General features: G+C 49.1%; 2 protein-coding genes and 1 long non-coding RNA gene across 3 annotated transcripts; 2 read left to right on the top strand and 1 right to left on the bottom strand.

The window, feature by feature from the left end:
* Positions 1–6,729: 6,729 nt before the first annotated feature.
* On the bottom strand, positions 6,730–9,669 carry LOC127309029 (uncharacterized). Its single transcript, XR_007856912.2, has 3 exons — positions 9,306–9,669; positions 7,229–7,375; positions 6,730–7,104 (listed from the first exon to the last, which is right to left on the bottom strand). It is a non-coding gene; the product is annotated as an uncharacterized lncRNA (long non-coding RNA).
* A 774-nt stretch (positions 9,670–10,443) lies between these two features.
* LOC127310914 (uncharacterized) lies at positions 10,444–11,119 on the top strand. The gene has a single exon (XM_051341529.2). The coding sequence runs from the start codon at positions 10,571–10,573 to the stop codon at positions 11,066–11,068; it is 498 nt and encodes a 165-aa protein (XP_051197489.1). The 5' UTR covers positions 10,444–10,570; the 3' UTR covers positions 11,069–11,119.
* Positions 11,120–11,817: 698 nt separating this feature from the next.
* Positions 11,818–13,749, top strand: LOC127310858 (uncharacterized). Its single transcript, XM_051341489.2, has 3 exons — positions 11,818–11,952; positions 12,088–12,323; positions 13,179–13,749. Exons 1-3 carry the CDS (start codon positions 11,856–11,858, stop codon positions 13,737–13,739), a joined length of 894 nt encoding a protein of 297 aa, XP_051197449.2. The 5' UTR covers positions 11,818–11,855; the 3' UTR covers positions 13,740–13,749.
* The last annotated feature ends 261 nt before the right edge of the window (positions 13,750–14,010 follow it).

The raw sequence follows: 14,010 nt of genomic DNA on the forward strand, positions 1-14,010 counted from the left end.
AGATTGGACGAGGACGAGGACGAGGACGAGACGGAGGAGGATGCTGACGGCGTGGAGGAGGATCCCCGGCTCGAGTGGCTGAACAACGGCGGCCTGCCGCGCTGCACGCTGCCGTTCGCCGTCCTCCGAGTCCTCGAGCTCACCGGCTACAACCTGAAGCCCTACTCTGACCCGCGGAGGAAACTCGCGTTCCCGCGCCTGGAGGCGATGCGGCTCCGGCGGTGTCGCACGGAGCTAGCCACGCTCCAGCACATGCTCGCGGCGTCGCCCAGGCTCGCCGACGTCCGGCTGGAGGCCCTGAGCTTCGTCGACTACCACGACGTGTACTGGCTCAGCTGCGTCGCGGCCACCGTCTTCGTGATGGAGAACTGCAGCGTGCTCTGCGAGGACATCCTCCGCTACCGTGGCTGCAACATCAAGCTCGACGCGCCGCGCCTCCTCCACTTCCGCTATGCTCATGACACCGCCTTCGACGATTACTACACCTCCTTCTCCGGGTGGAGCGTGCCGAAGCAATTGGAGAAGGTCCATGTGGAGATACACTCCGCTGTATCGGGTGCGGTGCGCCTGTGGCGCTCCATCCTCTCCGGCGTTTCGCACGTAAGAAGAGCGCTGAAGCTCACAACTTACTCCATCGCCGACCTCGACATTAAGATCGAGCCATTCTTCCGCAGTCTTAAGCGGCTCGAGATCGAAGAGCTCTGCGGGTGGTCTGTCCTGAACCACCGCGCCGCGGCTAAGGCCGTGGTGAGGCTGCTCCGCCGCTGCCCAAATCTCGTTGAGCTCCGCTTCACGTTCAGCTGGCGGAAGTACCTCCAAAAAATCAACATGGACCCCGCGGATGAAGTAGCCGCCATTGCCGATTTCTCGCCGTGCAGATCAATTGAAGGTGATACGGATGGAGCTGATTGTTGCGATGCTTTGGAAGACCTTCACGGGAAATTTTGCTGCTTCAGGACCTTGGACCGTTTGAGAAGGGTGGTATTGGAGTTCGACGCCGAGGAGTTGACGTGCTTCCAAGTTCGGTTGGTCAAGTTCTTAGCCGTGAGCGCAGTGGACCTGCAAGAGTTGGTCGTCGACGGTGGGAAGGGATACGACTCGAGCCGGATCGACCGGAAGGTGGCAAGATGGCGGCAACTACGCAAAATGCCGCCTCCTCCACTATGGCCACCTCCTCTGTCTGAATTCCCGCCGCTCGAGGCGCCTCCTCGGACCACATCTGCTGGAGAAATTGATGATGGCCATATGTTGGATATGAAGGAGGATGCATCGTCTAGACATTATTACAAATACAGTTCCGAGGAGGAAGAGGAGGAGGATGATGATGGCATATCCCCTAGGCATTACATGCATAGTGGTAGAAAGAAGAAAAAGGGTGGCTGCCTTGGTTGTTGCAGTGTGAGGCCTAAGGCTAATGCGTTAGCCACGTCGGGATGGGGGAGAGCAGGAGCTACCCGTCATTGTCGTCGTCGACAACATTATTCAGATTGGGAAGAAGAAAGTGCGGATTCCTCTGTAGGGTCGCCATTGGCGGACACACATGTATCAGCGCCGGTGTCGACGCCAGCTGAGCCTTGGTCGGCGCCATTGTTGTATGAGTTCCCGCCGCTACGACGTGCTATACCTCCTGCTTCGCGGAAGACGGCCATCGAGTGTGGACATCATTCTACTACGGGTAGGCTGTCAACGCCCCCTGCAGGGTCTGCGCCGGTCGACCTTATCACTCCTCCTGATCTGCCGTGTTCCGCCAGTGACACCTTTGCTCGTGAGTGGCGAGTTGTTCGCCTCTCTGACCTTGGCATTGATGTAGCCACACGCCGGTGCAGCCGCCGCTTGCCGCCGCGTCTCCGCTCTATACCAGCATCCTTCCGTCACAGGTTTTCCACATTTTCCGGCCGTCCTTCTAGGACCATGTGGCGCCGGTGATATCCGGCCATGGCGGACTGTACTAGTGGAAATAATTGACTGTGTCTTTTGTGCTTGCTTGGTGAAGGAACTGCACAAGTGGAAATCATGTAGCTGTAGTATGTTTTCAGAATTACATAGCATTTAATAATTTTATTTCAAGCCCGTAATATGAAATGAAAACATGCCAAAGAGAAGAGTGTGTTTTTGGTTTTCCTATCATACACGTACGGGAGAGACCGTGCATGCATCCACCACCATTCACTTCATCACGGGTATCCGTGCCAGAAAACAAATCTTTTGTGTGCCAAAACCATTGTTCTTCCATGTAACTTGTGTTTGGTTGATGGACCAATGTTTTATGGGATGGGATGTTAGGTGATCTTATTTTTTTGCTTGCTTGAGGGATACGAGGGTGGATAGGACCAGACATGTTCAGTTTTGTAATGGCTATTGGCTAATAGCAGCGGGTTAACATTTGGTCAAGAAGTGGTTAAAGGAAAATAGAAGGAGGGAGATGAAGGATGCGCGAAATTAGCCGTGGGCGTGCTATTAGAGGCAAAAGAGAAGGCCTACGGCGCCGCAGGCTAATCGGACGGACCGATTTCTGTATCTTTTTTGTTCCATAATGAGTAGCTACAACCAAAGGCACGAAAAATTGGGATGATCATAGACCAATAGATACAAAACTTTTTATCATTGTGTCATACAAACAATGATAAAAACAGGTGGAAAACCTAGCTCTCGGCGACTCCTCCTCCTCGTTGCCGCCGGAGGGCATCGCCGAGCGAAGACCGTGTGACAACAGCGGCCCATCGCCCCCCCACCCCCCCACCTCGCGCGGTGGGGGTGGTGGTGCAGGCCTCCACGGCCGGTTAGGGCATTGCACTAGTCGTACGGCGCGGAGGCTCGGAGCTTCTCCTCGGCGTGGTGACTGCGCGATCATGTTGTTCCCGTGGTAGTGGATGCTCCCGGGAGCGATCGGTGTCGGTCTTCGTGAGCTCGGGTAACGGTGTGCTCGTGGAGGTGGAGGGTGTGGCCCGGCGCGCTGCTCGGCCGGCGGCGGCGCAGCGCCCCGCTGGCCAGGCATAGAGGGTTCCAGGAGAGGTGGCCTGAAGTGCGACTCCCGATCTTGCCGCCTCGAGTTTCGGCCGGGCAGGGCCCCGAGACACTTTCAAGCTCATCTACCTTTGTCCAGATCTGAAGGCGATGTCAGCCATTTGGGCTGCAGGTGGTCGTTCTGGCAGGTGGAGCTTCCTACCATTTGGCTGCGATGGTGCATGGTTGCTCTGGCCGGCTTGTGCCCATTGGTCAGTGCTTGGTGTCTTCACAATGATGTCCCTCATGTTACTCAAATTGGCAGTGTGCGGAGTTAATAAGCAAGGGAGGTGACACTGAATGAATGGTTGGAGTCCTATTGGTTGGCAAGCGTGCCAGAGATCTAGTGCTAGCCAGTTTCCACGGTCTTGTGGGTGGCGTGGTTTTGGTGAGCCATGTGGCATGCCAGATGTACATTTTTTTTCCTTTGGTGACGGTCGCTACCCTATGTGGACGGTAGAGTGCTTTCGCTGGGGAAACCCTTGCCCTTTGGGCCATGCAATGACATATGTGGTTGTCATCCCTTTCTTGAAGGCGTCGTTGTGGCGGTGCTTGGATTTTTTGCGTGATCCGAATGAAACCCAAGATTTCTAGATCGGGGGCAGTAGCGGTGCTCCTGCGTCGTGATATTCTATAAGTTGCCACCTAGGAGTTTAATGGTGTGCGGCTCTCTGATATTTGTGTGGCAGAGGTGCTTCGTTTAGCTCTCCTTAGCAAAACTTTCTTCGTGATCTGCACCCTTGGTGTTCCTTGGAGGACTCTACCCTAGTGTTGCATCATCGGTTTGTGACTAGTGATGGTCGATTCTTGGTGGTGGTTGATACGTCCAATTTGCATCACTATTTTGCATCATAATTTATTGTTATTCATCGATATATTTCATATTTAGAGGAATTCCATCTATTTTTGCATGTTTGATAATTATTGGAGAATTACCCGCGGGAGCCAGGATTCTGCTGAAAAAAGGATCATCAAGACACCATATTTCTGAAGAACAACAATTTCCAGAAAATATACTGAAAATCCTATTTTTCCAGATGACGGAGGAAGCCAGAAGGGGAGGCATAGATGGGCCAGGAGGGGCCCAGACCACCCCTAGGTGCGGGGCCACCCCTGGCCGCGCCTAGGCATGGTCTGGGCACACTGGCCCACTTCTGACAACGCCCCTGGCATATTTCATCCCCGAGAACCCTAACACCGGGGGAGCGAACAGAGAAATATTCCGCCGCCGCTACGGGGCGGAGAACCAGAGAGAGAAAAAAGCTCTCCGGCAGGTAGAAATCTGCTGGGGAAATTCCTCCCCGGAGTGACGAAATCATCGCCATCGTCACCGCCATTGAGCTAGACTTCATCGGGATCATCACCATCATCTCCACCAGCAGCACCATCATCACCGCTGTCCCGTTGTACCATCTTGGGCTTGATACTTGTCTAGTTCATAGGGGAAACTTTCCCCTTGTTGCTTACTCTTTGTAGTTGATGTTATTGAGTGAAACCATTAAATTAAGGTTTATGTTCAAATTGTCATTCATCATTATATCACCTCTGATTATGATCCATACGATGTCTCGTGAGTAGTTCTTTTAGTTCTTGAGGACATGGGAGAAGTCATGATGTTAGTAGTGAAACTATGTTAAGTAATATGCAATGATTTGATATTTAAGTTGTGGTGCTATTCTTCTAGTGGTGTCATGTGAACTTCGACTACATGATACTTCACCTTTATGGGCCTAGGGAAATGCATCGTGTATTTGGCTACTAATTATGGGGTTGCGGGAGCGACAGAAATCTAAACCCCCGTTAGGAAACTGATGCACGGGAGAGTGTAGGAAACTGATGCACGGGAGTCTGTGGTTATCTTAATTACTTTTTTGTAGTTGTGGATGCTTGCAAGGGGTATAATCACAAGTATGCATTAGTCCAAGTATGGGGTAGTGCATCAGCATAGATTCACCCACACAACACTTACCAAACCAATGAAGATTATTCAGCTATGTGAAGCGAAAGCACTTAATGAAATTCCCGTGTGTACTCAGAAACGTTTGGTCATCATAAGTACAACAACCGGCTTGTCTTTTGTTGTAAAGCCACTCGCTGCAATTATTATTACTGTATTTTATTTACTCGTACTTTATTTATCTGCAATACCAAATACCCCTGCAAAACATATTTGCTAGTGTTTAGAGTGAATCCTTGATCTAACCCGCTTGTCAAAACCTTCTGCTACTCGTTGGGTTCTACACTCTTATTTATCGAAAGTACTACGACACAACCCCTATACTTGTGGGTCATCAGTGGTAGGACCGCTAATTGACGCATGGCAGCCACGACAATGTCCATGGATGATGGACTTAGGTTTAGGGAAAGCAGTGGGTGATGACCCACAAGTATAGGGGATCGCAACAGTTTTCGAGGGAAGTAAAACCCAAATTTATTGATTCGACACAAGGGTAGAATAAGAATATTTATAACCTTTAACAGATGAGTTATCAATTCAGCTGCACCTGAAAATAGACTTACTCGTAACAGTTTATCAGTAGTAACAGTTTTATAGCAGTAGCAGTAATGAAGTAACAACAGTTGGCATAGGAATGGATGAACGGGCGCTGCATGGATAAGATAATTTATATAATAAGCAAGACATGGGCATTTGCAGGTAATAATGATAAAAAGCATCCAAGTACTAAGCATCATATTTAGTCCTACAAGCTAGCCCATTTGCAGCGGGGCCTCAAGGGAATCTACTGGTAATTAACGTGCTCCATTTAATAGAGCACCGGATCAAAGCATTAACACTCTGTGAACACACGTGATCCTCACATAACAGCCATCCCCTCCGGTTATCCCAATTGCTGTCACTCTGGGGCATCGGGTTCCGAACAACGATATGTATACACAACTTGCACGTAAGATCAAAAAACAATTATCCTCATGAATCAATAACATGTTCAGATCTGAGATCATGACACTCGGGCCCAAAGTAACAAGCATTAAGCACAACAAATTGTAACAAGGTGTCAAAAATACTAATAATGGATACTAGCCACTATGCCCCTAACAATCTTATAGCTATTACATGAATGATCTCGTCTAATTCCTACCATCCCCTACAACCTACAACGGGGGAATTACTCACACATGGATGGGGGAATCATGGATGGTTGATGGAGATGCGTCGGTGATGATGATGGCGATGATCTCCTTCAATTTCCCGTCCCGTCAGGGTGCCAGAACGGAGTTTCTAGTTCCCGGATTAGGGTTTCTGGTGGCGGCGGAGCAGCGGAACTCTTTCCGCAAAAACGTCGAACCCCCTCTGTTTTCATGTCAGAGGCTTTTATATAGCCACGAGGAGAGGTCGAGGGGGTGCCCGAGGCGGCCACACCACCCGTAGGCGCGGCCAGGGGTGGCCCGCGCCTAGGCATGGTGTGGGGCCCCGTGTCTCTTCTTCGTCTCGTCTTCTGGCTCCGTGGGTCTTCGGGTAAAATAGGGACTTTGCGATATTTTCCGGGAATTTTTCTAAAAGATGAATTTCTGCACAAAAACGAGGCACGAGAGCAATTCTGCTAAAAACAACGTTAGTCCGTGTTAGTTGTATTTAAAACACACAAATTAGATGGAAAACAACAGCAAAAGTGTTCGGAAAAGTAGATACGTTTTGGACGTATCAGCGTGTTGGCGAATTCGTCGGTTAACAAGCAAGGAGAAGGCAGGTTCAGGCCTCTGGAGTTCAATACACCAGTTTGTGCTTGTCTGATCTTGTTTATCAATGAAGACGATTACAATTGTCAATTGTAGTGTAGATTGGATCTCACGTGAGTTGGAGAATATACAAGTTGTTTGTCTGTCTCGCCCGGAGGCTCCTCCTAGCCTTTATATAGAAAGCCAAGTTTCACGTACGTGGCCGGCCGAGTCGGTTACAAGGTAGGCGAAATCTTGGGTTCCCTAATTATCCTTGTTTCACACGCCAGAAACAATGGTCTTTGAATGAACCATAGTTGCCAAATTATCTTGGGCTTTGTGGTTCTTAGAAGATCATCAAATGGGCTTTGTGCTGCACCAGGTATATGAGTACCCGAAGGGTCATGCCCACATCACCGAAATCTACAATAGGAATATCGAATTGATTGACAATAGAATGAGTAATGAAGAATGCACGAGATGCGCACGAAAATGCGGGTCTACATATACGTGGGGGTCACCGTCTTATCACATGCCGTCAACTCACCCATGTTTGCATCAAGATGCGTACCAGCATTTTGCAGAGACCACCTCCCACCAAAATGTTACTTTCCAGACCCGTTATGCATGCCAAACCTCGGCGTTCTGAACTCATTTCTTTCCAAACCTCCAACTTCTTTTGGTTCAGAATATGCTGCAGGACAATAAAGTTTAATTAGTACGGTACTAGGCACCATTAGTTTGCAACCCGGGAGTATTAGGAATCCATTCTTCAAATCTATCATGTTTCATCAATCTTCGAACATGGAAGGAATCAGATCTTCAAGATAGACAAGGTGCAGGTTGAATATATGAGAAAAATACTTATTTTATTTGTAAGAGAAAATGCACTAATTAACCACCACAAGAGAAGAAAATTGGAACAAATCTGCTCATATCATGGAAACATAAAGAATTTTCACCAAAAATCATGCATACAGAATTTTGAACCAACAAAGCTGAAAATGGAGAATGTTCACCAAAAATCATCCATACTGAATTTCGATCGTGTTTAGATATTATATATTTCTACGGAACACATCAACATAAAGATTAAAAAAAATCCCATACATCAGCCTAGCAAATGATTTTCGGATCTGGGAACATGTACCAAAGAGTAGGATCTGAGATTCACAAATATTCAGAGAAAAATCAAGAAGGAACATGATCCAACATGAATAAACATGCATCGAACTGGCCTCCAGGCCTGTGTAGCAAATCAGATCCGGAACAAATCACTACGGGAAAAAAGGGCGTTGCCGTGCGTCTCGCCTTTGCCGTGCGGCTCTGCACGGCAAAGATTTCTTTACCGTGTATCAGCAGAGAGGGCACACGGCAAAGAACTATTGCACGGCAAAACGACTAACGACGCACGGCAAAGAACCATTGCACGGCAAAACGACTAACGGCGCACGGCAAAGAACCATTACACGGCAAAATAACTAACGGCGCACGGCAAAGAAGCTAACACGGTAAAGCTACAATTTCGCGCACGGCAAAGAACGATCGTATAGCTGAACAGCCGTAAACACACGGATAGGTGACGTGGTCTACCTCACGTCTCACGTTGGCCCCACCACCCACACCAAACTCTTTTATATGTGCACGCTGGAGACTCCAGTCCAGAATCGAGAGCACGCTGGAGGCTCCAGACTCCACAGCACGCGGGTCGCGGGAGGCTCCGAGCGCAGCGCCATGGCCACACAGCACGCGGCGTCGCCCGTTCCCGGCCTGCGGCGGAGCTCGTCCCCGGCTGCGGCGGCGCTCGTCCTCGGCTGCGGCGGCGCTCGTCCCCGGCTGCGGCGGCGCCGTCCCGGTTCCCCGGCCTGCGGTGGCGCTCGTCCCCGGCTGCGGCGGCGCTCGTCCCGGCCTGCGGCGGCGCCCGTCCCGGCCTGCGTCCGGCGCCCGTCCCCGGCTGCGGCGGCGCTCGTCCCGGCTGCGTCGGCGTCCGTCCCCGGCTGCGTCCGCCGCTCGTCCCCGGCCTGCGTCGGCGCCTCCTAGAGATGGTGCAGAGCTTCTCATCCCCGACTCCTCCCGAGAGATGGTGCAGAGCCGAGGACGGCGGCGCCGGAGCTACGTGGCGGCCATCCTCGAGCGTCGCCGCCTCCTCCCTGTCTCGGCCATCCTCGAGTGTTGCTGCGGCGAGCGGGCGTGGGCAAGCATGCGGCGGCCAGCGGGCATGGGCGGGCGCGCGGCGACCTGGCGTGGCAGTGGGGCGTCTTTTTTTTTAATTTTGCTAAACCTCTTTGCCGTGCGGGTTGGAGTGGAAGCGCACGGCAAAGACTGCCGCACGGCAAAGAGGCACAGCGCACGGCAAAGGAAATCGCACGGCAAAGAGGCCACAGCACACGGCAACGCTGCGTCGCTCGGCAAAGCCTTTGCCGTGCGATTTTCGCGCGACGCACGGCAAAGACGGCTTTGCCGGGCGGGTCGTTGCCGAGCAATCTTTGCCGTGCACGGCCGCACGGCAAAGGCTTTGCCGAGCCGATTTGCCCCTTTGCCGTGTGTTTAGGCTGCACGGCAAAGTCCTGTTTTGCCGTAGTGAATCACATCGGGTAAAAAAAATGGAATTTCACAGTCGATGCCTCAATTCGTGCTGCCGGCCGTCATCTCTCTTCTGGATGCCGCCAACGACCCCTCAATCCTCCTTCCCCGTCTGCGATGCGGGAGAGGGGGCACGGAGGAGCACGCCTCTGACCTCGCGTTCGTCTCGAGGAACGCCGGGACGGGGTTGGACTTTCACGCGAAGAAGGACGAGCCTCTAGCCAGAAGCTCATCAAGTGGTGAGTGGCGACCGGATCTGGTCGGCTCAAGCATAGGGCGGCCATGGTGGAGGACAGTGGCAGCACAAGAGGATAAGGCCAGGGAAGAGGACGAGAGGTTGGGAGAGAATCATGGAAGCACACGAGTTGGACATGTCCACCTTCGGATCTATAGGGCTGCCATTGTGTACAAGGTACAGGTTGAATATGTAAAACTAGCTTGCACGAATCTTGACATACTGCTGGCCGTTGGATAAGCCAGAGACACCCACACCTATGTAGAATCGCTGCGTTGGAGATGCGCATGGTCTGCAAAAGTATATAAATTACTCCCGTTTCCTCCACAAATACGTATACATATAGATATTGGGCTAAGTTAATTCTTTTAGAAGTTTATAAAGTTTGACTTTGGAAATGCTAGAAGTAAGGGAAAATTTGCTACAGGACACTGTTATTTTCTGGTATTTGCTGAAACACACCGCTCGATTATGTCTTTGCCAGGTACCATTACAATTTTGTGGCATATTTGGTTGAACACATCACCTGGCTGAAAACGGAAAGTTTTGCCCTTTGTCTTCAAAAGTAGGGGAAAGTGCAAAACTTTCCGTTTTTAGGTAAGTGGTGTGTTCTGCCAAATGTGTCACAAAATTATAATGGTACCTGACAAAGACACAATCGGGCGGTGTATTTGAGCAAATGCAAATAAATAACTCTTGTGACAAATTTTCCCAAGTACTAGAAGTAATAAAGCAGTTTAGAAAATAGATTGTCAGAACATATATGGAATATCTCGCAAAAAAAGACATATATGGAGTATATATATACACCTATTATACAGGCGTGTTGAATGCATGTCCATCCAAATTTAGACACGTACGCCCAAATTTAGCCCGCAGAGGCCGGGCGGTGCGTAGAAGCACTGCATGCCATGCAAACGATAAAACCGATCGATGCACATCCATCTGACCGGCCGGACGTCCCTCCATCCATCCATCCATAACCATAACGTCCAGAAAGAGGCAACATATCGTCGATCGATCGTTCCTGCTGAGCTGATTTGGTTAGTCCCGGCCTCCACGAATTGATCGATGAAGCCGAACGGCAGCACGAGCATGTCGTCGTACCTGACGTGCAACCTGGCGCCCGGCCGCGGCGCCGGCGCCCAGGACGACGGCCCCTCGCAGCCGCAGACGGCCACCTGCTGCACGGCGCTGCACCGTGGTCCTGGGTCGACGCAGCCGCGGTTCGCGCCGATCCGGACGCCCGGCTCGGCGGCCTTGATGCTGGAGGACGACGACCATACGATCGAGGAGGAGGAGACCGATGAGGGCGAGGGACAGCAGCAGCAGCAGCAGCAGGAGCAACAGAAGAAGAAGTTGGCAAAGACGCCGACGAGGAAGGCGGCGGAGGCGACCAAGACGATGATCAAGAAGATGGTGCGCAAGTGCAAGTCGTCGGTGGCGGACGTGGACGCGTCGCGGATCGCCGCCGACACAGGCACGCCGTCGCGGCTCCGGCGCAGCGTGGCCGTGCGTCGGGACTGGAGCTTCGAGGACCTCCACGGCGGCGGCCACAACGCCGCCTGAAGAAACAATCGGTCGATCGGTCCGTCCGTCCGTGGTTTCCAGGATCTGCATGCAGGCGTGCTGATCCATACGCGTCATATATACGGTGTAGATGTCAGCTAAAACTTAGACATAAATCATGGTACGAAAAATACTCATGATCTGATTATATTTTAACAAAAACAAATCTGTGTAAATATTTTGGTGGATCATGTATATAAATGTATAGCAAATGTTCTATACATTGCATGTAATGTACTATATAATCCTCTTTTTTTTCATAACTGGAGCTAGGCTTTTTTTAGCTAACTACTGGAGCTAGTTTTGGGCGCCCCGGTAGCTATAGACCAGAAGGCCCATCCATCAGCCATTACCATCGGCCCATCAGGCCATCACACGATAGATTCTCGTCTTGTCCATCGCGGCCAATCTCGTTTCCTGACCCCCGATGCCTCGCCGTCGCCTCGCCTCTCTCTGGCGACCTTTCCTTGCCTCTCGACCACCCATGGCCAAGGAGGTGGTTCCCAATTTTCCAGCCATCCGTCGTTTTCCCAGGTTCGTGTTTCATACTTCTCTACCTGCTAACCATAGATTTAGATCTGCATCGTGGCAGAAGTTGTATTTCTTTACCTTAGGGCAAACGGGAGACCTTCTTTTTATTATCTACAATAAGACACATAAAAAAAAGTGGCGTGGGTTCACCCCTGGCTGATAGCTAGATGGCAGAAATCTTATTTGGGTCTGATGCAGCTGTGATAGGCTTCCTCATATACCTCGGAAAACATTAGACGATGACGGCGTAGTCCACATGGATGTACATCCGAGAAGCAGCCACCGTGACGGTTCTATATACGAGTGCACGCACGCGTGGAAGAAACACTACCATGTCGCGGACCGTGGCGAGAGTATGCTATCAGTATCTCCCATTTCCAACATATTTTTGTTATTATTACTACATTCTCCAAATCTCCAATCCACATATTTGTCCTCTGCTTAAATATCTTGAGGCTGATTTTGCTTCACATTTTCTTCTTGTGAAGCTTCATTGGAGGCGATGTCGTTAACGCACCCCAACCGTTGTGTCTTCCTCAATGGAAATTGCAGGCGGCATCCACCTAATTGCATGTTCCAGATATTCTCGTTGAAGCTGGCTAAGGCTCCTGTTGATGGCGGGTTGGTGCAGTTGTACGGATACATCGCAGTGCGGGATAATTTGGATCCTTTGCTTAATTATGTCGTCAGTGTTAGCAGGGATGATCCCATCATCTTGGAGCAGGTTCACATCCACTCTTATCTGAAATTATTTTAAGGAATTAGTGTACCTAGCACCCCAAGTATTTAATTCCTTTTTAATTAACCAAATCTGAAAAGGAAGAATGGTTTTGGTGTTTTGCCCACATGCATAGGCACAACTTCGTAAACTGCCTCACGGAATTATTTATTAGATCAAATACGCAATGTTTTACCTGAGGTGGTTAAGAAGATTGACCTCAATACATGAGGGGTTAAGTGTACTTGTTGGCTATTGCAAATTACTACTTTTATTTCGTGATATCACATGCATGTAACTAATGACAGTCGATCATACACACTCTCGATAGTGTACATCAAACCGTTTAATATCTTTTACATTATCATACACACTCTCGATTGTGAATTAATGTTTTTATATGGAAATTCTTCTAACTTATTAAACTATGTGAGTTCCTGTATTCAAAGGAAATCAAAACTAATTTGTGGCCTCTTGGTTGCTACTTTGGACGCCACAATAATTGATTATCTTTTATTCAGTGGAATATGAAGATGCATAGCCTTAATTAAAATGATCTTGTCTCTGCAAAATCTGTTCTATTTTATCTTCTCATTTCAATAGGCTTGTGTAATTAAATATCTTAGAATAAAAAATTACATAAATGTGGTCAAATTTTCCATCTCTTAGCACTTTTATGCACCTTACAACCATTTAGTTTAACACATGACAAAAGTTTTTTTTTCAACCATAAATTTCCCATTTAGGAACATATTAGTTAGTACACCTGAAACATCGTTTAGGTACATATAGTATAGCCGAAGTGCTTTGCTTGAGATATATCTCACTTTTATCTGAAGAATTACTATAATTATTATGTAGGGCTCTTCTATCAAGATGGCTGGCCCTAAGCGAGGGATAGATTTGTGTGGCAATATTCTAATTGAATATGACATGAAGATCAAGACAGATGGACAAGAAAAACATGATCTACAAGTCATCGATGGTGCATCATTAATACGCTTCAAAGACATGCAGAATTGTCAAGTGATCACGAATCGAATCGGTGGAGATTGTGGTGCAATTGACATAACTGCCTCAGGTCTTGAAGATGCAGTTGAGGCAACTATAGAAATTCTCCTATCAGAAGTGCGAACTGGTTTCAACTTGTGTCTGTCATGCTTTCCGAGTGAGTTGAAACAAGAAATCCAGATCTTCGATGGTGCAGTTAGTGAGCGCGGCTTAAAGAGCTCGGTGGTTGCTGTAGTTATAGGTTCTTTTTTGAGCTTCAAGTTCAAGGTGGACTCGGAGTCATCTGGTTCCATCGAACGGCAGTGTTCCTTCAGGGCGAACAATCATGGCGTTTCAACTCAAAATATAAAGACTGATATTGCATTGATCTCAGCGAAAGTCACTTGGTCGGCTTTGCCTCAGGGACACTGAACTTACACCAGCGGTCCAAGACTTGAAGTTAGATGTTAGTAGTAGACTTATGGCTTCCTAAATTGAGGACTAAAGGACTGGCAAACATCGGCTGTAATAAAACAGGTGGAATAAGAAGTCCTTTTATGATGTACTTGCATCAACGGAAAGATTGAATGGAGCAGGTGCGCTCTGCGCACCTTCCCATTTTTTGCCCTTTTCTTTTTTGTATCTCTTAAATTATACAATATTTCCGTTAGATTTTTTTAAAGTCACTCAAAAATAACAAATA

The sequence above is a fragment of the Lolium perenne genome, chromosome 6 (assembly GCF_019359855.2).
Source record: "Lolium perenne isolate Kyuss_39 chromosome 6, Kyuss_2.0, whole genome shotgun sequence".
NCBI lineage: Eukaryota > Viridiplantae > Streptophyta > Magnoliopsida > Poales > Poaceae > Lolium > Lolium perenne.